This window comes from Vigna unguiculata, chromosome 3 (assembly GCF_037176805.1).
Source record: "Vigna unguiculata cultivar grain cowpea cultivar isolate G323 ecotype 2 chromosome 3, ASM3717680v1, whole genome shotgun sequence".
In the NCBI taxonomy this organism is placed as follows: Eukaryota; Viridiplantae; Streptophyta; class Magnoliopsida; order Fabales; family Fabaceae; genus Vigna; species Vigna unguiculata.
In genome coordinates, this window is record NC_140794.1 from 1296247 (window position 1) to 1320240 (window position 23994).

General features: G+C 34.5%; 1 protein-coding gene and 1 long non-coding RNA gene across 3 annotated transcripts; one reads left to right on the plus strand and one right to left on the minus strand.

Annotated features, from left to right (window-relative positions):
- Positions 1-320: 320 nt before the first annotated feature.
- LOC146887412 (uncharacterized) lies at positions 321-1609 on the minus strand. Its single transcript, XR_014993759.1, has 2 exons — positions 1483-1609; positions 321-840 (listed from the first exon to the last, which is right to left on the minus strand). It is a non-coding gene; the product is annotated as an uncharacterized LOC146887412 (long non-coding RNA).
- SCD1 (stomatal cytokinesis defective / SCD1 protein (SCD1)) lies at positions 1539-22674 on the plus strand. Of its 2 annotated transcripts, XM_028063537.2 has the most exons (31): positions 1539-1976; positions 2113-2206; positions 2880-3081; positions 3385-3526; positions 3624-3724; positions 4224-4287; positions 6530-6643; positions 7195-7415; positions 8028-8082; positions 8173-8256; positions 8847-9042; positions 9138-9267; positions 10482-10524; positions 10619-10663; positions 11047-11122; positions 11238-11311; positions 11399-11449; positions 17345-17502; positions 17587-17634; positions 18410-18467; positions 18576-18659; positions 19386-19647; positions 19736-19941; positions 20049-20113; positions 20206-20329; positions 20459-20640; positions 20745-20816; positions 20910-21070; positions 21142-21183; positions 21562-21770; positions 22351-22674. In XM_028063537.2, exons 1-31 carry the CDS (start codon positions 1803-1805, stop codon positions 22444-22446), a joined length of 3633 nt encoding a protein of 1210 aa, XP_027919338.1. In that variant the 5' UTR covers positions 1539-1802; the 3' UTR covers positions 22447-22674. The 2 variants fall into 2 exon arrangements, 1 of the variants encoding a protein (XP_027919338.1); XR_014993758.1 differs by lacking the exons at positions 21562-21770; positions 22351-22674 and having other exon boundaries at positions 20459-20660; positions 21142-21189.
- The last annotated feature ends 1320 nt before the right edge of the window (positions 22675-23994 follow it).

Here is a 23994-nt window from a genome sequence, read left to right on the forward strand (position 1 = left end):
ATAATTTAAAGTGATATATTTTGAGTGGCTTTTTATTTTTTTATTATTTTTATTTATTTATATTTCAAAACTATTTAAAAAATGTCATATTAAATTATAAGAAAAAATTATTAAAAAATATCATTAATCTTTTAATGTTACCTCATTGTAAATTTATGAAAAAAATATCTAAATTTAGATAATTAATGAAAATAATTATAACTTTTAACAAATTCATTAGACTTACAAATCTATCAAATAAAATATTAATAACATCACGACTAAAATCATATTTACAAGAAATTATAAAGTTTTTATAGTGATAAAAATTGAAAAAAGAATGATAAAAGAGATTATGAATTCAACTTCCTAACATTTAGGAGATATAACATTAATTTTTATTCACTACTCGTTAATATCAAAATTCCTATGTTTTTTTTAACCCTAGGTTATAACGTGATGTATTGAGTTAGGGTTCTCTGATCGTTCTGTTACGTTAACGATGTTATTCACTTCACACCTCTCTTGTATATATAAACGTCCCTCCCGTCCCTCTCAATTGAACAGTTTCCTTTTCTCTCTCAAGTTTATGGAATATCTGCCCTCTCTTTTCCTTTCTACTGTATCTAGCGCCAATTTTTAGGTCTATCCATGGCTTCTGTTATTTCTTCTCCACCTTCCTCTGCCACACCTCTCAATTTCTTCCGAATGCTGCAAACAATGTTGAAACGTCAGCCTTTTACAATTATCAGCAACAAGAAGCCCTCTTTTGGTACTCTTTTGCCACTTCCATTACATCTCAGATTGATCCTCATGCTGTTGAGGATATTGAAGCCCTCCTTTTGTCCCAAGAAGAAAGATCTGAAAGGTGGACTAAATAAACTAAGATGAACCGTTTAAAAAATACAGTATTAGGAAACAATGCTTAATTAAAGAACTAAAGATTATATTTAAACCACATTTTTTTTATTAAGAAACATTTTAAAAGGATTTTTAAATTATTATAATTGATAAATATATACGGTACAAAAAAAGAAAAACATAACATACTAAGTATGTAATAGTATATAATTTGATATTTGAAGGATTTTTTTTTCTTAAATAATGTTTTTATTTTAAAAAAATTAACTAAAATTGAATTCACTTTATTTATTAAAATATACATTTTTATTATTAATGTCTGACCATGAATAATAAAACGGTATATTTAATAAATAATGAACATGTGGGTCTAACTGAATAATTTTTTAAAACAATTTATTTAAAAAATTAATCTTTAAACATTTTATTACAGTTTAATTTTTTATTTTATGTGACAAAGAGGCTTAATTTTGTGTGTAATGAATGTGTGAAGAAGAAAATAATAAAAAATTACTATTAAAAGATTATATACATAATTGTCCTTTTTTTATTTTTTGTGATCACGTATTTTTTATAATTTTTTACTTCAGTAACATTATCATTTAACAACGATATTTATTTAAAGCAATCAATAGTTCTTACAATTTTCTCTTGACGTTTCTTTCTTCTTTGGTTTCTTTGTCAACCCAAGCAATCCCAGAACTGAACGAAGAACATGTATTTTTGAATGAAGAACATGTATTTTGAACGCTGCAGCACCTGGTTTGCATTTCTCTGCAAAGGATACAATTAACAAACTCCCTGATTTCAGAAATCCAAGTTAAAACTCGTATTTCACATTCACATTCAAATTCAATTTCTCCAATCGGCGAGACCGAGATAACCAGATCTCGAAGCGCCCCTTCTCTCTCGCGTTTCTGAGAGGGGAAAGGGGAAGTAACCACAAAAGATCGCCGGAAGAAATGTCTCGAATCTTCGAGTACTTCGTGGTGTGCGGGATCGGACCAGAGATTCGAACCATCGACGGAAGCAAAGGCTATCATGGCCCTGGTTGCCTCTACCTTCCTTCCCTTCTCGATCAGTATCCTCCTCCAAATCACGCTCTCTATCCTCCTCCGCCGCCTCAGCTTTCTACAGTAAGCAACGAACGACAGAGATAGCATCCTTCGTTTTCTTCGACTACGATTTTGAAGTCTTCTTTACGTATTATTATCGCGTTGTTGAATTGTATTGTTTTCAGTTTGACCTGATGCGTGTCGTTGCTGCTTTCAGTGTGTTTTACCCGCCTGCATTGAATTCTACTCGTCAGGATTCGATTCCAACGATCCTTCCTCGTTTCCTCGGAGCTATCCGATTGTTTTGACCGGTATGGTTGTGTGCATGCGCTGTTAAATCTTCAATTTACCTTAGTTGTTAGTTTTAGTTTTTGTGGAAGTGTGTGAGGAAGTTAACACTGTTTCTGGAAGATTCTTGCCTAGGTGGTTAACTTAGACTACCATGTGGTCACGGTGAATCGTAAAAGTGAGATTAGAGACTGTGCATATACTGCACTGTTCGAGGTATTAGTTGAGGTGCTCGGTTAATTAAGGAGATGTCACAATGTACGTATTCAGAAGCGAGTGGCGATGGAGTGTGTTGTTACGGATAGAATTTTTTCGGAGACTATAGAAGGAAAGTAGAGGTTGTTAAAATGTAGGCATTATGCTTTAGCAAAGCAAACTGAGAGAAATTGTTCCAAAGTGAATGGGTACATATTATACACCCAATATTCATCCATCACACCGTAACATTTGTTCCAAACGCAAGTAGCCATCTTATAACGTATAGTAATAAACTAGCCCCTCGTTTTGACCTCAAATCTGCAAAATACTTTAACAATTCGGTTTACATTTATCTTTACTTCTTCTTTTGTTGCTTTCACAATTCTAACATCGTATATTTTTAAGTTTTGAGTTGATATTTCAATAAATTTGTATATCATTGTTGTTTGGATCATTGTTATTTTCCGATACCACATTTAACTTAAAAATTTGATACAGAGGGTGATGGATCAAAAATCTATGTCAGCTGCATTTCTTTCCGGGATCTAGTTTGTGAGGATATTGTAGAGGCCTACCGAATACAGCCAAACTCATATGCTGACAAATGCATCTGTCTGGTTTCACGCTTGCCAAGTTTCAGCGTATTAAGAAGTGCTCTGGAGGAAATATTTACTCTCTGTTTTTCCTCAAAAGGAAGTAGGTATGTGTGCCATAGTTGCAATACTTTCTCCTGCTTTGTTATGAATCCAGCAGTCGACCATGTAACGACCTCTGTCCATGTTCTGTGCAGTAGATGACAAAGTATAGCCATGTTCACCTTTTTCGAAAATCAGCACATAACTCAATTTAATCATTTTCTCTCTTTTTAAATGAACATGTAACTGTGAGCTTTTCTATAGTTGTGCTTCATGAATGTGACTAGGGTTTTTCGCAATATTAAATGTGAAAATGCATCGTGTTCTGTTTCTATTGGTTTTAATGTCCCAGCCCTACAAAATTTCAGCAAGCCACTATGGGATGTTATAGCACATATGGTGTCCAATGTGCCGTTGCCAACTCCTGGGAAGGAACGAGTTCTGTTTGCTATTGAGAGTTGTTTGCTTTCTGTGGAGGCTCCACCTAATGATTGGCTCCCCCATGCTGATGTACAATCTCCTAAGTCCTTTTTCTTGGGTTTGTTTGCTGTGTGCTTCAGCTTCATAACTTCCTTAGCTGACAACTGTCCTAAATTTTGTGGCACAGATATCATTTCTGCCTATAGTGCAGTGCTTGGATATTGACAACTTAGTGAGACTTTTTACTGCAGTGTTGCTTGAGAGAAGGATTTTGCTTCGAGCTAACAAGTATTTATCTTTCTAAGACTTTAGTCTGTTACTTTTTGGTCAAGATTGGCCTCTCTGGGGCAATGTGTCTATTCCTTGACTTCCATCTAAACTACCATAAATTTCATATTAATAACATCAGACACTATGAAGCCAATAGTGAATTTTACCACATGTTTACAATTTCTACCCGTGCTTGCTATGCTTCATATTAATAATACAATTTACATTTTTTCCCCCGGATATCAAATCTTTGATATTTTTGACAAGGTGAGCAGTCTGATAGGTGCATTTGATGTAATGGTGTCAAAAAGATCCATTTTGATGTTTACGCCTTAGATTACTTTATCAATATTTTAGCATGATTTTTTTAGGGAAATATGATAAGGAAGGACCATTTACTGCAGGTTGATCATAATTCTCCCTCATTTATATCTTAGTTGTCTGGTAATGTGTCATTTAGATTTTATATTAACTCAGTTTGTAAAATGACTGTTTAGTCTGTATTTTACTTTGGCAGGTATTCACTTCTTACACTTGTATCAGAAGCAATTTGTCACTTAATTTACCCTTTCCGATGGCAGGTGAGATTTACAAATATTTTTCAGACTTGGCATTAGTTTTTCCTATAGTTTTGTACTCCATTCTTTTCACTTAAACTAGTTCGGTACCCATATCTCCACACACGAGTGAAATTATTGCTTATGTCTTTTTTTAATTCAACAATGTGAATATTGTATCTAGATAGTTAGATTACAATAAGAAATAATGTGGATTTTGATAAATAATGCATAACAACAACACATTGAATGGAAACACATTTGATATTTTAGATTGATACATGTGATAAGGCATTGTCTAAGTATGTGATCCTGGATGAATATGAAATTTAGTCCATAGAAAACCCCCTGACTGGTACAGCGAGCATTATAAAGATTAAACATACCAGCAAGCCTGAAGAAACATTGTTTTGTAGGTACTGATATCATAATAAGAGTCCTCAAATATGACATAAGTACAGGTATAGACAGTAAATAAATATAATTTATAAACAATAGATGAAATTGTGTTAATTGAACAAAGCAACAAGCATATTAGTAAATATCAGCTAGTGATGAAGAATGTTGCATATGATTGGTAGAGGTTGTAGTGCTAACCTGGTTAGGATTGCAACCTGTATAGTGATGCAATAATATTCTTTCTTTTGATTAAAAGAAATCCAGCAAGTGATGGAAAGGGAGGACTTTTTTATGCTGCTACTCATATGCCAATAGAACTCCACAGATCTGTCAAATTATTGTAAATGAAGTTGGTTACATATTCCATATGGAACAAATAGTATGGATATAAGGGGTGATACCTCCAAACAACATTTTTTTCTTTAATCACTATATTCAATTAGTTATGCATCATGCTTCCGGGACGAAGCCATGTCAAACAGGGGCAGTTACTCCCTTGTCTACAAAATATTCTAACCATATAGACTATTATGCGAATATAATATATTTTTGAGTTGCATCTATTAAAGCTAAACTTTAAAATGCCATAAAATAATTAAATTTGTCATTTTATCACATTGTGTCATATTTCAAACACTACCATAGTACATCTTCTTATATTGAGATTCAGTTTTGTTTTTATTTTGTTTTATAAGTAAAATTGAACCGTAAAAGTAGTTATTAATGTTGAACAAACACTAAACGCACTCATAAGAACAGAAAAGAAAAGGAAAAGAGAACAAGGGATCTGGTGACTGAATCTGAAATTTTACATTTCACACACGTGTCACAATACATCATTACTATTAATAGAACTATTATAAGCAGTTAGTGAAACGCTCACTAGCTACCTAACTAATATACAACTCTGTCTGAATTATCTACAACAATTAATAGAAATAAATAAATTACATATTAGGATTCTTTTTTTCATTATAGGATTTAATTTTGCTTTTAATTGATTGTAAGATAATTTTATCTAATGAAGAATGCCTCTGTTTTAGATCTGGAATGCTTTTAATTTGTGTTATAAAGCAGTCTGTTTATGTTAATAAGATATACATTATAATTTTTTTTTTATTTCTTATACATTGTAGATATATGTTAGGAAGAACTTCAACAGTTGTTTTTAATTTTGAATTCTTTTCATAGATATACTTAGTAGAATTTGGATTGCTATTATTGCCTTTTTTCATGATAGATTCACTTTAGGCAGTAATTTTGTTCTGAATTGCTTTTAATATTTTTATAGATAACTTTATTCATTGTTAAGTAAGGATTTATAGTATTTGGATTTTGGTGGATAAATTAATTCTTATACAAAGAGTTGAAGTATGACAACTCAACTTTGTTCATTCTTTAAGAAAAAAGAAGGTAATGATTTTGACCAATTTTACCGTACTATTGTGTCATAAACGTGAGAAATTTCACCACAAACTCAAACTTGATGAAATGATTTACTAGTATATTTAATTACCTAAGTCATGTAATATTTTTCAAAACTCATCATAAACTTGAGAATTTCACCACAAATTCATAAACTTGATGAAATGATTTACTAGTACACTTAATTACCTAAGACATGTAATATTTTTCAAAACTAAATCTTATACAATTATTAATAGTAAAATTGCTAGTCATTGTTGATTTTGATTATCATGTGATAACCTCCCCTCTCTTCTTTATATTTAGCATCCTCGCTGTTAAATTTATTGTTCTGCCTGTGTGCATATCATATTTAATAACTTCTCTTGCTAATTCTTAAAATATTGAAGTTGACTCACTTCTAATCCCTCCTTCTTGGTTCTTTTTTTTTTCTTTCCTCAAGCATGTATACATTCCGTTGCTGTTTTTCAGTGGAGTAGATTATATTGATGCTCCTACCCCATATATGATGGGGCTCCATTCGGGTGTTGATATTTCTGCTCTGGCAATGGATGGGGTAAGTCATTTCTTATCTTGTTCCTTGTCATCCCCATCACTTATTATAGAATTCCAGTTTGTAGCCAAGTTCACCTTGCATTGTGTCTTGCGAATTTCATTTAGTTTTTGACCACTAGTTAGTTGTAATCTTTTTAATTCTTCATTTTATCAAAGGTATACTGTCATAGCTAATGGTTTGCTATTTTGTATTGTGAACTGATGAATATTAAGAATATTTTAAAGAGTAAAGGTTAGATGAATTCTTATTTTCAGAAAAAGAACATTATCGTTTTTTAGGTTGTTAATCCTTTGAGGCTGGTGTTCAGTTTGTTGCTACATTATGATACATCATATTTAATGCTCTAAAGTTTAACTTTACTAGATAGAGTTGGGGATGATACTGGAAAAACCCAAGTTCAACATTGGATAAAGGTAGAGCTCGAAAAAACAAAAGTATACAAGTGGGGACATAATATTGGGCTAAGCTCAAAACACATAATATTGCAACTAATAATATCTAATGATATCTTAACAATATTTAACAATATGTTATATTTTAACCTTTTGTAGGTTGTTGTTGTGGATCTTGAGTATAATCTCATCACTACCACAGAAGAAATTCCTCCTATTCCTGAGCCAGAATTCAGCATTTTGCGTGGTGAAATAATGAAGCTAATATATCCCAATGTAATTGCAATTGATGGGATGAAGTCTGGAATATACAGTCTATCTGAGCATGATTCTAAACTTAGGGGTAAGCTATGGGGAGAGGACCATGACCTTCAGCTAAGGTGATGTTTTTGATGCTAGAGTATTTACTGTTTTCAATGAATTGCATATTTATTATCCTTGTCATCACTTTGAATTTAGGCTTAATTGAACGTTTTGTTACTCTATTTTTGTTGAAATTCAAATCTGACCTCAATTGTTTTTTTGTAAACTTAACATTCAAATTTTAACGGAAATGCTGACTTAGCACTCTACTGCACTTTCATATCAGCATTTGTGTTAAATATTGAACACCATTTTAATGGACAGGTCAAAATTGAAAATTAAAATAGCAGGTGATCAAATTCATAAAAAGAATGGCAGGATCAAATTTCAGCAAAATTTCAGTGATAGTAGAGAACCAAAAATGCAATTAAGCTTTGAATTTATGTCATATAATTCAGCAAAAAGATGCAACTGGACCAATAAAACGGTTGATTTGTGCTTTCTATTGAATTCGATGTGGCTAATCCTCTAAAATAAATGAAATCCATCCTCAAAGTAGCCTTCAACAATTATGAGGGTAACTAATAAATTTTTCTGTGGGCATTACATTCGATAGCGAACTGGACATGTTGGTTGCACATAATTAATCTCTAGTCTGATGTGTTTTTTTGTCACTGTGCCTTGTACAGGATGATATTCCTTAAGTTCTTTGCAACCCTTTTAAGTGGATATCGCAATTTCTTAGTATGACTTCTCTTTCCTGCTTCAGATATTTGTTTGTTCAATCTTCCATAGCACAACATTGTTATGAGCTTTGAATTTGTTTGATATCAGGAAAATAGTGCCACTCAAGTCTTCAACACTCAAGCTTTTTTGAAGAAGCGTTCTCGATCTACTAACCAACCACCAGAGCCCATGGTAAATTTTTTATTATGTAATGGATTATGTTCTCCAATTAGAAGTAATGGCAAGTAACAATGTCTTAAATGATCCTAACCATGATTAAATTTCTTTACTGATTATGATAGTTTGATAGTCTCATGATGCGTTGAGCATTTGCAAACTTGAGCGTGGAGATTTTGTTAGATTAATTTTGGTTGAAAGTGAGATGATCCATGTTTGGAAACTTTAATATAAAGGGTTTGTTCTTAGTAAACACTAAATATTTCAACCCAATGCAAATGCTACCATTTCTTTTACATTTTTTTTTCAAATATTATTCAGAGGTCCCACATCACCTACCTCCTTGGGTTGCACCTTATATATCTATTCAGCAACTACGCGTAATGCCAAATGATTTTAAGATGAAATCTAATTTGTTTTTTCATAATCATGTTTAAAAGCATCCAATGCTTTTTCCATACATTATGATGGATGTAATGTTTACAATTCCACCATGTAGCAGATAGATTCTCTTTTCCTGAATTATAACTGGAATGCCAATTTATTTGTCATATCAGTGCAGACTTTCTCTTCCTTTATAATAATTCCAAATTTGATTTTTACAGATAGCTCAGTTCCTTGACTCTCATGGCTTCTTGGATTATTTGGAAAGAGGAGTAGGTTCTGATGAAAACAACAATAATCTGCTTGACAAGCTGCAAGATGCAATCGGAAGGGGTCAAAACCCTATGTCAATTCTTCCTTCATCCCCAGTAGAAACTGAGATTTTAACAGTATCAGATTCTGATATTGGAATATCAGGTGAAATAAATGACTTATAAACAAGGTTCTAGCTAAATGATTTTGTTGTGAATACCTGCTAAACTGCATATGGTCATTACTTTTTGTTTCTTCAGGATCTGGGACTAAATACACTTATGATAAATTCCCTGCAAATATCAGAACAGATGAACAAGAAGAAAAGAGGAAACAGACTCTTGCAGCAGTTAGTAATGCTTTTGAGTACTCAGGAAGACATGCTCCAAGGTAAATGCAAGAAATTATGAAAAGGGTAAAGGATATTTTAAGTTTATCAATTATTCTATATTAGTGCCAGGAAAGTTGTTCTGCACATCCTTCTCAGTTATTTTAAATTCTTTTCTAAATGGAATATCTCCCAATATGCCAAATGTTTGCATACACATAAGGATCCCTTATCCATACGACAAATTTCATAATGTATGTATTACCTTATGTTTCCTAAAGACAAGGAAGCTTGGGAGTTTATTTGTATAGATTGCATCAATTTTGACTTAAGTTTGTAGTGCCAAAAGTTTTTGGCTCTTTTTGCATCATTATTGTTTGATAAAAGAACATTGTTTGCAGAATAAAAAGTGTGGACTAGGAAGATGCTTTATCTTTCTAGAAGCCAAACATAGCATAATTCATAAACTAGAAAATCTCTTAAAGTAAATGAAATTTGGTTGGCTGCCTCTTTTCATGTCCAATAGTGAAATATATGTAACTAGCCTGTACTAATTACTATTAGTATTATAGTTGCATAAATATGAGTGACTAAGACCAATTTATCCCACAAAAGAGGTAATGGCTTGAACAATCTAGTGTCCCTCTCCTGTCATAGTACATAGGTTAAATAATAGCTTGTGTTCTAAAAAGTGACCTACACTTAAAAAATTGAAAAAACTTACATCCTAGAAAAATTCAGAAATGTATTAGAAATATTTTAGAGCCCTCAATTTGGTCCTCCAAACTCATAGTCACTACATTAGTCCTTAAAAAGCTCCAGTAAGTCTTTTTTTGTGTCCCCACTTTAGGCCCTGTTAATAACAAATATAATGTCATTTTTATTTGAGGGATTGATGTGGTGATCAATAGTTTTGGGTGACAATTTTTGATGGACTAATTAGATGAATGTTGATTTAAATCTTTGAAAGGCTAATTTAGTTCCAAGAATTCTGTGAAGGACTAATGTCGTGAGTGGTGATACATATAACTTGTTTTTTGGCATGTGGGATGGAATATGGTTTTTGACATGCCATACTTTCTGCTTTATATATATATATATATATATATATATATATATATATATATATATATATATATATATATATATATATACATACATACATCCATACATATACATATTGAATAAACTGGTTGCCAGGCTTGGTTGTATGGTTTAACTTTTCTTCTTTCTCTGCTTTTTTCTCTATCTTACTATTCCTTTCTGTGTTGAGCAGTAAGGATCCTTTAGCAGATACTCTTAGTCCACTTGAGAGAGCTGTAAGTTAAAACCAATAGGACATTACTGCTTCTTGTGTGTCAACAGAATACAGATTTAAGTGGTCCCGTAAAATTATTGATTTATTGGTTTCAGGCTGAAAGGGACCGCATGGTGCTAGATATTAAGGTTAAGCTGCAGGTAGCCTCTTTGATCCTTTTATATTCATTCCTCTGTTGTGTATGTGTTCTGATAATGGAAATAAAAGGAAGCTGGTGTGCAAGAGTGAATAGATAACTACCTATTGATTGTAATACCAGCTGTTAGTTAGAAATCCAGTTATATAGTTGGGGTTGAGTGAGTGTTAGTATGTCACCCTACGGACTGTGAATTGTACCCCTATTTGCTATCTCTGGCTCACAATGATCTGTGCGGAGTGTGTTTTGGGGGTGGGAGCTTGTTGGGTAATGCTTCATATATGATGTTTATTTCTATTCTGTACCATTTCTATTTTTATTTGATTCTATCATGTTGTCTTAAAAAAAGCCAATCTGTCTCTCTGCATTGTGTTTTGCATAACACAGGGTTTATGGCTGCGGCTTCTTAAGCTGGGAGCGACAGATGATCCTCTCTCATCTTTTGAATATGGAACAATACTTGGTATTATGTTATGACACATTTAATTGTAGAGAGAATATGTTGTTTGTTGACAGACAAATGACTATTGCAAATCTGGAGAGCCTGCTAAAAAGTGATTGTGTGGTTGGTTTTGCAGCTTTGATTGAATCTGATGCAGAAGGGATTGGTGGTAGTGGATTTGTTGAATGTATAAGCGAGCATATACATTCGGTTAGTAGCTTTATTTAGCTCACACTGATAGTTATTTATAATGCTGGAATCTGGTACATTGAATCTTATGCTGGATCTTTTTACCAGGGTTGGGACTGTCATCTCACTGAAGAACAGTTTATTGCAGTGAAAGAATTGGTAAAAGATGTTATTCATTTTTGTATTTAACTTTTTAATCCGTCATGTGTTTACTCTTGTTGAGAAGAAATATTTTGAATTTATTAAATCTACAAGTGACATTTGTTGGTGTAGCAATCTTGATATGCTGCCAAGCAAACTTGAGGTGATTTTTCAACTTGAGTGGCATGCCTACCTTCTTGATTAACATAACTGTTGAGAATAAAGAAAATAGGGATTGAGATTAATCTCCCTTGTGTATAAACCACACATAGGATAATCTATTTATAATAGAGAGAGGTACAAGTAAAAAGAGTAACTGAAAATAAAAAGATTAAATAGAAGATATTGTTTGATATTGTGGTTATCAATATCTAACAATATCTTAATAATATCAAACAATATCTAACACTCCCCCTCAAGTTGGAGCATACAAATCGTATGTGTCAAGCTTGTTACAAATATAATCAATTCTAGGCCCCCGTAAAGACTTAGTAAAAATATCTGCTAACTGATCACTTGAGTTAACAAATTCAGTCTTGATGTCTCCAGACAAAACCTTTTCTCGAATGAAATGACAATCAATCTCAATGTGTTTGGTCCTCTCATGAAAGACAGAATTAGAGCTAATATGAAGAGCAGCTTGATTGTCACACACAAGTGTCATTTGAGTAACATCTCCAAATTGTAACTCTTGAAGCAATTGCTTGAGCCAAACAAGTTCACAGGCAGCTGAGGCCATAGCTCTATATTCTGCTTCTACACTGGATCTTGCTACAACACTCTGTTTCTTACTTTTCCACGAGATCAAGTTATCACCAATGGAGACACAATACCCAGATGTAGATCTTCTATCAGAAGGAGATCCTGCCCAATCAGCATCTGAATAGCAAACAACTCTTGAATGGTTATTAGAACCATATAACAATCCTTTTCCAGGGGATCTTTTAATATACTTCAAGATACGAATGACTGCATTCCAATGATCTTCACAAGGGGAATTAAGAAATTGGCTTACCACACTGACTGCAAAAGAAATGTCAGGACGAGTAACGGTAAGATAATTTAATTTTTCAACTAATCTTCTATACTGCTCAGGATCAGATATAGGCTCCCCCTGATTTGGTAGAAGTTTAGTATTGGGATCCATGGATGTATCAACAGACTTTGAACTCACCAACCCAGTTTCCTCCAGAATATCCATGGCATACTTTCTTTAAGATATAACAATACCATCATTGGACTGTGCCACCTCAATACTCAAGAAATATCTGAGTTTGCCAAGATCTTTTGTCTGAAAATGCTGACAGATATGTTGTTTCAACTGAGAGATGCCATGGTTGTTACTCCCTGTAAGAACGATGTCATCAACATATACTATCAAGTAAACACATCCAGCACTCGAGTGTTGATAAAAAACAGAATGATCTGTTTCACACCGAGTCATACCAAATTGTTGAACAACATTGCTAAACTTTCCAAACCAGGCCCTAGGAGATTGTTTTAGGTCATATAGTGATTTGCGAAGACGACATACCATCCCAGAAGACTCCCCCTGAGCAACAAACCCTGGAGGTTGCTCCATATAGATTTCTTCTTGCAAATCACCATTGAGGAAAGCATTTTTAACATCTAGTTGATAAAGAGGCCATTGTTGAAGAGCAGCCATGGCGATAAATAAACGAACAGAAGCCATCTTTGCCACGGGGGAAAAAGTATCGCCATAATCCAAACCAAAAATTTGAGTATAACCTTTGGCCACAAGACGAGCTTTGAGGCGATCAATAGTACCATCAGGTCCAACTTTGATAGCAAACACCCACCTGCAACTAACAACAGATTTCCCAGACGGTAACGGGACCAGATCCCAAGTTCCACTGTTATGAATAGCATTTAGTTCATCTGTCATGGCCTGACGCCAACCAGGATGGGCTAAAGCTTCACGGACAGATTTTGGAATGGTCACAGAAGAAAGAGAGGAAAGACATGTATAAAAAGGTAATGACAAGCGATGATAACTCAAAGCAATATAATGGGGAGAGGGATTACGGGTAGAATGCATACTTTTTCGGAGGGCAATGGGAAGGTCAGACTCAGGTGTTAGAGCCGGAGGAGACAGAGTAGTTGGCACTTGAGTGGAGTCACATGGTGGTAGTTGTGATCGGTTTCGGCGACTATAAACCTGAAGAGGTGGTGGAGAAACGGACTGTGGAGCAGGAACCGATGGTGACGAAGACACAGTAAGAGGGTCACAAACAAGAGGAACATTAAAGGTATTAGAAGAGGTGTCAGGACTAGATGGAGGTAGAGGTGAAGTTTGACTCTTAAAATAAAGGGAGAACTCATCAAAGGTGACATTTGCAGACACAAAATAACGATTAAGAAAAGGAGAAAAACATTTCTATCCTTTTTGTGATCTTGTAACCCCTAAGAAAACACACTTATGTAATCTAGGAGAAAGCTTGTCAAGACCAGGACTGAAATTATGAACAAAACATGTAGACCCGAAAACTCTTAGAGGTAAAGGATGAAGAGGGTCATGAGGAAATAAAATGGAATGAGGGATGTCATTCTTTAAAACCGAAGAAGGCATGCGATTAATAAGATAACATGCAGTAAGAATAACATCACCCCAAAAATGTTCAGGAACCGCTCCATGAATAAAAAGAGTGCAAGTGGTTTCAATAAGATGTCTATTTTTACGTTCAGCTACACCATTTTGTTGAGGGGTATAAGCACAAGAAGTTTGATGCAGAATATCGTGAGAAGCCATAAATTGTTTAAAAGAATGAGAAAGATATTCACGGCCATTATCACTGCGCAAAACTCTAATAGAAACACCGAACTGAGTTTTAATTTCATGAAAAAAAGATTGAAAGATATGAAATAATTTCGAACGATGTTTCATTAAAAATAACCAAGTACATCTAGAATAATCATCATTGAAAGTAACAAAATATTGAAAACCTAAAGTAGACTTAACGCGGCTAGGACCTCAAATGTCAAAGTGAACCAAGGCAAAAGGGGATGAAGCACCACGTGTGACACTACGACTATGTTTGCCTAATTGGCATGACTCACACACCAAATGAGATAATTTGGACAAGGCAGGGACAAGCTGCTGTAACTTAGTAAGGCTTGGATGACCTAACTGAGCATGAAGAAGAGAGGGAGACTCCATAACTGCACCAACTTGTGTAGAAGGACGGAGATGATAAAGACCATGAGACTCACATCCTGTGCCAATCACCTGTTTCGAACTCCGGTCCTGTAAACACACATAATTGTGGGTAAAAGAAACAACACAATCAAGAGAACGAGTTAGACGACCGATGGACAACAGGTTAAAAGGAGACCCAGGGATATAAAGAACATTATCAATGGTTAAAGAAGGGAAAAGTTTAACAGTGCCAACACCATGAGATGAGACTCTAGAACCATCAGCTAGTGTAACAGAAGGTAAATGATTAGGAGAGGATAAAGAAGAGAATAAAGATTTGTTACCAGTAAAATGATCAGTGGCTCCTGAATCAAACACCCAAGGACCAAGAGAAGAAGATCGAGTCAGACCAACAAAAGATGTACCTGTGTGAGCGATAGATGCAGTGGAACTAGAAGACTCATGATCCTTATACCATTTGAGAAATTTGTTGAACATAGCAGGTGTATCAGGTGAAACAGAAGGAGGATCCCCAGTAGAGGAAGGTGGGGAAAGGTTGGTCTGAACAGCTGCAACAGAGCGAGGAGGATGTCCATGCAATGCATAACACCTGTCAATCTTGTGACCTGGCTTGCCACAATGTTCACACTCATGTAATGCATAACACTTGTCAATCTTGTGACCGAGCTTGCCACAATGGTCACACTTAGGACGCCCTTTTCCCTGTTTGCGAGGGCGAGTCCGGTCATCACGATGAGATACCAATGCAGAAGAATCATCAACAAAAGCAGGTGTATCAGTGATAGGTTGTTCTGGTACACGCAAAAGAGTAGAGCATGTTGAAGTTAAGGTGGGGACAACCGGGGAACCCAAAATTTGATCATGAATATGTGAATATTTATCAGCAAGCCCGTGTAATGCTCCGAGCATGAAGAACTTTGAGCGTTGTTCGATCTCCGTGGCAGGGTCGGGGGAAGGAGGCAATAATTCATTGAATTCATGAAATAGAGCATGAATTTTGCCCATAACCCACAGGTCCCTGGATCGGAACCAGACTCTGATACCATGTTGAAAATAAAGAAAATAGGGATTGAGATTAATCTCCCTTGTGTATAAACCACACATAGGGTAATCTATTTATAATAGAGAGAGGTACAAGTAAAAAGAGTAACTGAAAATAAAAAGATTAAATAGAAGATATTGTTTGATATTGTGGTTATCAATATCTAACAATATCTTAATAATATCAAACAATAACCAACCTGTTGCCTGGTATTCTGCCAAGATGTGGCAACAACATTTTGCTTTTTACTCTTCCATGAGATAAGGTTATCTCCCACAAAGATATAGTGTGTTGAGTTGGACCACTTGGAAAGCTGCCTTTGTTGCAATTACCCTGTAAGCTGTCTTAGTTGCAACCTTTGGCAGCTACCTTAATTGCAGCTTTAAGGGTGATGGTTTAGTCTCACATTGACTGGAAATATGATCTATCCAGTTTGGACAGTCCTTACCTTGGAAACTGGTCTTGAGGGGTTAAAGTTATCCCTAGGACCAATTTCCAACTTTCTCTTTTAAATCAGTTATATAAAACCTTGCATTCAGATGGAACGATTGGTTTTGTTGAATCACTGCAAAAACCAATTGATCACCATCGAAATATTGAATCTACAAAAATTTGTGCCTTCATAGTGGACAAATAATTGACTCTGTTTAACCAAAGCACACTAAAAATCAATTTTCCAGTACAAATACAGCTAAAGAGGCATAAACAAGACAAGATTCATAGCACATATGAAATAGGAACCTATCAAAATCTGAGTGGTAGATTGATCTCATGGGTGAAGTTACCAACTGACCATTTTAGAGTGAGAAGCAGTGAACATTGAAGAAAAAAACAAGAATAATAATAACAGCCAATTCCCAAGACTTGTAGTGTCCCTTGCCAACACCCTAGAGTTCTCTCTCTTTTGTTTTTTGTGTTTTGGGGTGTAGTGGTGACATTTGTCTTTCATTTTCTTATCTTCCCTTCAATAATGGAGTGACTATGTTTACTTTAGTAGTGAGTTGAGAGTCAAAAACATAAACCCTTTTACTAAACAATTTAGAAGCAGCATTGGTGAGTCTTTAACAAATATAACTGGTATTGGTGGTGGGTAAGGTATGGTGAGTGCTTTGTCCAACATTCACTTAAGCCTATCCTAGATCTATTGTTGGCCATCTACACTTGCCCACTCTAGGGCAAATAGCCTTGGGAGTGAGAAGGATTGTTGGAGAGTTCGCTTAATTGTGTTCACTCCTAACCCGCATTAGTTGCAACCTCAAGGGTGGTGGTTTAGCTCCATATCAGCTAGAGACGACTTAAATAGAGCTTGCAAATCTAGAACAATCCTCATTTTAGAAGTTAGTTTTGTGGGTTAAGCTAAGACATGTTAAACTATAGGAAAAACAAAGGTATTGAGTCCAAACCATGTGTTTCTAAGACAACATAAATACTTCTATTTTATTTATATTGAGAAAAAAGAATCAATACAATAAATAGAGGATCTTTGATACCCTCAAGTGATAAAAGATGTGATATGAGAATAAATAATGGAGAATATTCATAATTATCTCTTGTACAAATTTCTCTAATTACTAAGATCAAATCTTATTTTTTACATATATAATATTTCCATTAACTTTTAATTGAGTAAAAGTTCTCTTTTTGAGTAAAAAATCGTAACTTTCTTGTCTCTTTTTGAATTTGTTTATTTCAGCTTAAAACAGCTATCAATCGAGCAACATCAAGAAATGACCTGTTGACAATTAGAGATGCTCTTGAAGTTTCATCTGATATGTATAAGAAAGATAGTAACAATGTGCCAGACTATTGCCAACGTCACCTTATCTCTTTACCTATTTGGGAGGAATTACGGTATGAGTTACATGTATTATTTCTTCATGATTTCATTATCTGGAATTTTTTATGTTCAACCTGGTTCATGCACTTCCCCTGCAGATTTTGGGAAGGATATTTTGACTATTTAATGGAGCAATCTTCAAACAAGTAAGGATTATGTTTTCTTTGATTTAATTTTCATTTGATTTTCTGCACTTTCTCTTTATAAAAATATTCTCACTCTCTACCCTATGGTAGCTTTTTGGTGCTTATATAGCTACTTTTATCCTCCTAATATCTTTTTGCTAGGGTAGCTATTATTAGTATATGAGAACTCTTTAAAGAGACGAGAAAATACTTCCTTATAAGGATAGGATTACATCAAGACACTTACATGAGTTGTGACCTTTTTAATTTTGTAATGAATGGTGTGTGTTGTACATTGTATTGATTTTAGAGATACAAGAAGAGGTTGGAAAGATTGTTAGGATCAAGAAGACTATACATTAAGGGATAATTTTGTAGGCTTCATTTACAACTTGTATAACTTGGCATAAACTGTAACTTAATTTAAAATCAACTTGCAAAGAGAGGATTCTCCAAGCCGTCTAAGGGCTGCATTCATATGACAACATGCCATGGGGGGAAACATGGAGGCATGTGCAACTTTAGATGACCTCAATCTTCCAAGGTTTCCCATGACAAGGAGTTGCTCCTACTAGTACAGTCTTCAGTCTTGTAGCGACAACAACTTATTAACACCATAACAGTGCTACAAAAAAACAAACTTTAAAGAGGAAAGTGAATAAATATTTATTTGAGATATAAATTGATGTTTATTTAGCCTAATAATATCAAAGATATTTTGCTACAATAGCATCAATGATTGCAATAAAACTAATGCTGTGCAATTAGGTGTTTATGGATTTGCATTTTTTGCCAGGTCTGCCAACTATGCATCTTTGGTGACAGCCCAGCTTGTTGTGTTGACATCACACATGGTATTGTTTTGGCTATTTATGTGCTTGAATTTCCTTTTTACCTTTTGTAATTTCATTAAAGTCCTTTGGTGCTTTTAATACCGAGCCTCTTTTGCCTGCATGATGAAGGCTGGACTGGGACTTCCTGATAACGATGCTTGGTACATGATTGAAACAATTGCAGAGAGGAATAGCATTGGATCCAAGCAATTTGTAAGTTGATAATATTTGAGTGTTTGGAACAGTCCAAGTCATGAAAATTACAAGACACTAATTTTGGAAATGTTAAAGTGATATTTAAGGGAGGAGTAGAGACAGATAACAGGCTTCAGGAAATTTTAAATCTTTTTATCTTAAAAATGAGAAATTCATGCTACAGGGTGTTGAGACCATAGAAAAAACTTTATGACTAAACTGGAGTAAATTACATTGACTTATTTTGAGGCATATAGAATAGATGAAAGCAACTTGTTTGCTTTTATTGAATATAATGAAATAGGTTTGAGATTAATCTCCCTCTTGTATATTACACATAGGGTAATGTATTTATAATAAAGGAGACATGGGTTAAGCCCAATATACAAAATAGAGAATAATAACAATGAAATTGAAGATAGAAGATAAAGATAAAATTTCTAAGATATCTAACAATATATCTATAAGCTTTCATATCATACAAAAACCAACCTTGTTATTGTTTTTTAGTGGGTTGAGTGTTTTTGACGATAGTCATGGGAGATTAGTGTTGTATGAAAAAAACCAATAACATTGTTTATATTTGATAATGTAGACTTGCACAAAGAAATTTTCCTCTGCCCCCTCCCCAATTTGAGCGAATTATTTCCCTTGTTTGTGTATTATTTTATATATTTGTCTAGATTTTATGTGCTTGAAAATTTAACCTCAGATAATGAGTTATTCCTTATATGATTGATTCAGATAAAAATCAGAGGGTTCTTATCTCATATCCAGCAATTACGTAATGGATACTGGGGAATCTCCTCGACAAAGGCACAGTCTGTGTCATCACATGGAATGCCATCCCCACATCCTAAAGACGCCAAAGATGAGAACCAACAACCCACGGAGGCAACAGGTGTTGGTAGAAGCTGGGTGCAGAGTATGTTTACCAGAAATCCAACAACTAGATCCAGCTCATTTAGTCATGTTCGTAGATGGACGTCTGATGGAAGCAACACTGGTACTTAGTTTTTGAACGAACTGCCACTATCATTAGGTTTTAATTCTTGAATAAGATGTCAAAATCACTTTGCTCTACCACTTAATAGTTCTAGCTTCAAATGATAATGGGACTCCTCGCAAACAAGACCTGTTGAGTGGTGGCCAAAAAAAGCTTCAAACCAATGTTCGCACACTTAGGGGTCATAATGGTGCAATTACTGCTCTCCATTGTGTTACGAAAAGAGAAGTGTGGGATTTGGTGGGTGACCGTGAGGACGCTGGTTTCTTTATTAGTGGAAGCACAGATTGCTCAGTAAGTCTCAATATTTATAATGTGGATATATGGAATTACCTGTTGACAAGATGTTTCATTGCCTTCCGAATGAAAGAGTTGATATGCTGGGCATGTGCAAATTTCAGGTTAAGATATGGGATCCTAGTCTTCGTGGTTCCGAACTCAGGGCAACTTTAAAAGGGCATGCTAGGTCCTCTCTCACTTGTTAAATTTCATGTATGGTTTGTCAACTTCTTTTGAAGTAGTAATAATGTGCAACGTTCCTTCTGTCTTTAATTGTAGAACTGTCCGGGCCATAAGTTCAGATAGGGGGAAGGTGGTGTCAGGATCTGATGATCACTCTGTTTTGGTGTGGGATAAGCAAACAACTCAACTATTAGAAGAGCTTAATGGCCATGATGGACCGGTATTTTTATTTAAAATTATTTTAGTTTGTTCTACTACAGACATTATATGTGATGTAAATTGTTTATTATTTATTGATATACCAAATGGAGAGTCGAAACTTAATTCAGACAGCCAACCAATCGTGTAGGTCAGCTGTGTGCGCACGCTCTCAGGTGAACGGGTGTTAACTGCATCCCACGATGGCACTGTGAAGATGTGGGATGTAAGAACTGATAGATGTGTTGCAACTGTTGGTCGTTGCTCTAGTGCTGTTCTATGCATGGAATATGATGACAATGTGGGAGTGTTGGCTGCTGGTGGAAGAGACGTGTATGTTAAAAAAAAACAATGTTGGAGACCAGGATTTCCTTGTGCAATTCAGCTATTTGACATACATTGTTCATGTAATGCTTGACCTGCTGTTTCCACTGCAGGGTTGCTAACATATGGGACATTCGTGCTAGTAGGCAGATGCATAAACTTTCAGGACACACACAATGGATACGGTAAACAAGAGGATCACACATTCCTACTCTTCTACTACTGTATTTTTTACAAACTAAACATGACCCTATACACTAAAAAAAAAATAATTGCAGGTCTATAAGAATGGTTGGCGACACTGTGATTACTGGTAGTGATGATTGGACGGCTAGAATATGGTCTGTTAACCGAGGAACCTGTGATGCTGTCTTGGCTTGCCATGCAGGGCCAATATTATGTGTTGAATATTCCTCTTTAGACAGAGGAGTAATTACAGGTGCGTCTTCCCCAATTTTTTCTTGAGCTTCTATCTAGAAGTTCTTACTAAAATGTTAAATTTCATTTCAGGTTCCACTGATGGCCTGCTACGTTTTTGGGAAAATGATGATGGTATGCCAGTCCCTTTGTTGTTACCTTGTATTTTCATTCTTGATATTTAACTTCTGTTTCATTTGGGTAAATACAAACTATTCAAGGTTGCCATTGCCCAAGAAGCACCACGTCAGAGTTTTTCTTGGTGTAGCTTACTCTGCAATTATTCATTAAACTAAATGTTTCATTGTTTAATTCTACCATTGTATTTCTGCTCCACGTATATGGTGTCTGAATATTAGCACAAATTAAAGCAAATCCTTTTTATAACAAATGCATGAGAAGCCTATGTCATATGGTAAAATGTTTCAGAGTTGGTGTCATACCATTCTAATCTTCTCTGCAAAGTCAGACGGCATCTAAGATTTCCTACTAACATACCAATTGGCTGTACAGGAGGCATACGGTGTGCAAAAAATGTAACAATTCACAATGCTGCCATATTATCTGTCAATGCCGGGGAGCACTGGTTAGGCATTGGAGCAGCTGATAATTCTTTGTCGCTTTTTCATCGGCCCCAAGAAAGACTAGGTGGTTTTTCTGGTGCTGGGTCCAGGATGGCTGGTTGGCAGCTTTACAGAACACCTCAGAAAACAGTTGCTATGGTATAAAGTTTATTACCTCCTTTGTTCATATAGTTCCAAGGATATATGTGTATATATTGCTGTTTCATGAACCCAAAATACTTATTGTTCAAGATTAAGTTCTGTTTTCATATGGTGATGAATTTCAAGAAAATGTTCCGTTATGATATTCTATGCCTCCAGGATAAACTTTATTGCCTGACTTATACACAAATTTCCTTCATGGAACTTCTATCGGTATCATTACCACCATTCCTGTTATTTTTTGGAGAACTTGCCTAAGGAAGCTCGTTTTCTTCTTCGAGATAAATAACTACACAGCATTGAAATTAAAAAATTAAAAAACTTTAAATGTCTTTTGGCTAAATTTCAAAACCTACTGTTCTTTTCTTTATGAACTTTGCCATGTAGTGACACTCTTGAATTGTGGCTTACTGAAAATTATTGCTGATTATTTTATTTGGCATCGGTTACTTGAAGTGTTTTTGCCAGCTAAAGTTGCATCTGTGGCTGGAGAATGTTATTGTATGCCTGTTGTTATCTCCATTTGTTATTGGTTGCTTTCCTGGGTTGATTTTGGTCGTATTATTATGACATCCAGGTGAGATGTGTTGCTTCAGACTTAGAAAGGAAACGGATATGCAGCGGCGGTCGCAATGGACTTCTAAGGCTGTGGGATGCAACCATTAATATTTGAGCTTGTTAGATTAATGCATGTTCACGTTTGTAAACTGTAATAAGTTTTTTATAGGCGAAGTTCCTTCCAACATTTTGTTTATTTCCCTTTTAGTAAATATAATGTGCAAGATATGTCTGATAGTCCAAGTTGTGACTTCTTGTAATTTTGTGGTTTAGTGGTTGTTGTACCCTTACTGCGACGAAGAGCAAATTTTGTGAGTATAGATTTACCAATATCTTTCATTAAGGCTGCAATTGATTTCATTAAGGCGGAAATTTGGTATAAAACAAACCACTCATGAAAATTATATGAATTGAACGTTATACTTAGTTAATTAATGTACTCTTTTAGTTTCGTAGTTTCTCTAAAAACCATTGTGTGGTGGTAAGGTTGTCTTCTTGAATAACTTCCTACTTTTATGTGCGCACACATTATTGGTGTGTTGTTAAGATTGTCTTATTGTCCCACATAACTTTTCTCTGTTCCTTAATCTTGAGTCATATTGTATAAAAATGATTTCCAAAGTCAATTCTATTAAAATAAAAAAAATAAAAAATAAGAGTTGAATTACGACAATCCATCTTTAATATCATGTTATACCTAAGTATTCATACATATTTAGTTCAGTAAACTAGGACACGGATAACTCGATTTTCCTTTAGCTAGCTTGCTTTTGAATTTGAGTTAATATCAAATACCAATACTTCAATTCTAATAATATTGTAATGGATTTTTATCTGGTATACTTAAGTTTTGACTTACATATTGTGGGTAGCACCAGAAATTTGATTATATGTAATATAGCTAACGAAGCATTTTATAAATACACACAATAAAAATTATCATTGCAAAAACTCTTTAGTGTTTAAATTATTTTCATTGATGTGATTTTATCTTATTGAAATCTAATTGTCAGTATATTTATTGTATGTTTATACTACACTCAAAACAGTTTTAAAACACATACAACTATTTTACTTTATATATATATATATATATATATATATATATATATATATATATATTATGAATGAATTTATCCTTTTAAAAATGTAGGTCCAAAATTGATGGTATCCTATTAACAAATAAAACTTGACTAAAAAATCAAAACAACACAGTTCTCGGAGGATTGAACTCAGATCATGTGGCTGGCAGATGAGAAAAGCCACCACTATACTAGAACAACTTAACAGTTTTGATTGTTCAGAAGAATAATCTCAATTTTAATATAAAAGCAGATTTAAAAACAACGCCGTTGCCGAGGATCGAACCCGAGTCACCCGCGTGACAGGCGGGAATACTCACCACTATACTACAACGAGTTGATGGTTTTAAGAGTTTAAGTTTTAATAAATAACTTCTTTTGTATGCGTTAGTATTCTTTATTAATGATGCAAATTGATTGCTTATGTTTCTAGGTATTTATGGAATATATGTATTGAGTAAAAGAAAGATTTAATATGTCACAGAAAGAGTGATGAATATTAAAAAGTTATGTAATATTATCCACGTAAATAGTTAACTTTGAAGTATAAAAAATGTTATTAAAAGTAAAATGTGTCGAAC

Excerpts from the sequence above, each read along its gene's own strand:
- SCD1 (XM_028063537.2), top strand. The coding sequence starts at position 1,803 with ATGTCTCGAATCTTCGAGTACTTCGTGGTGTGCGGGATCGGACCAGAG. Across the intron at positions 3,725-4,223 it reads ATTTTGCTTCGAGCTAACAA|GTATTCACTTCTTACACTTG; the intron begins GTATTTATCTTT and ends TTACTTTGGCAG. Across the intron at positions 8,083-8,172 it reads GTGGATATCGCAATTTCTTA|GAAAATAGTGCCACTCAAGT; the intron begins GTATGACTTCTC and ends GTTTGATATCAG.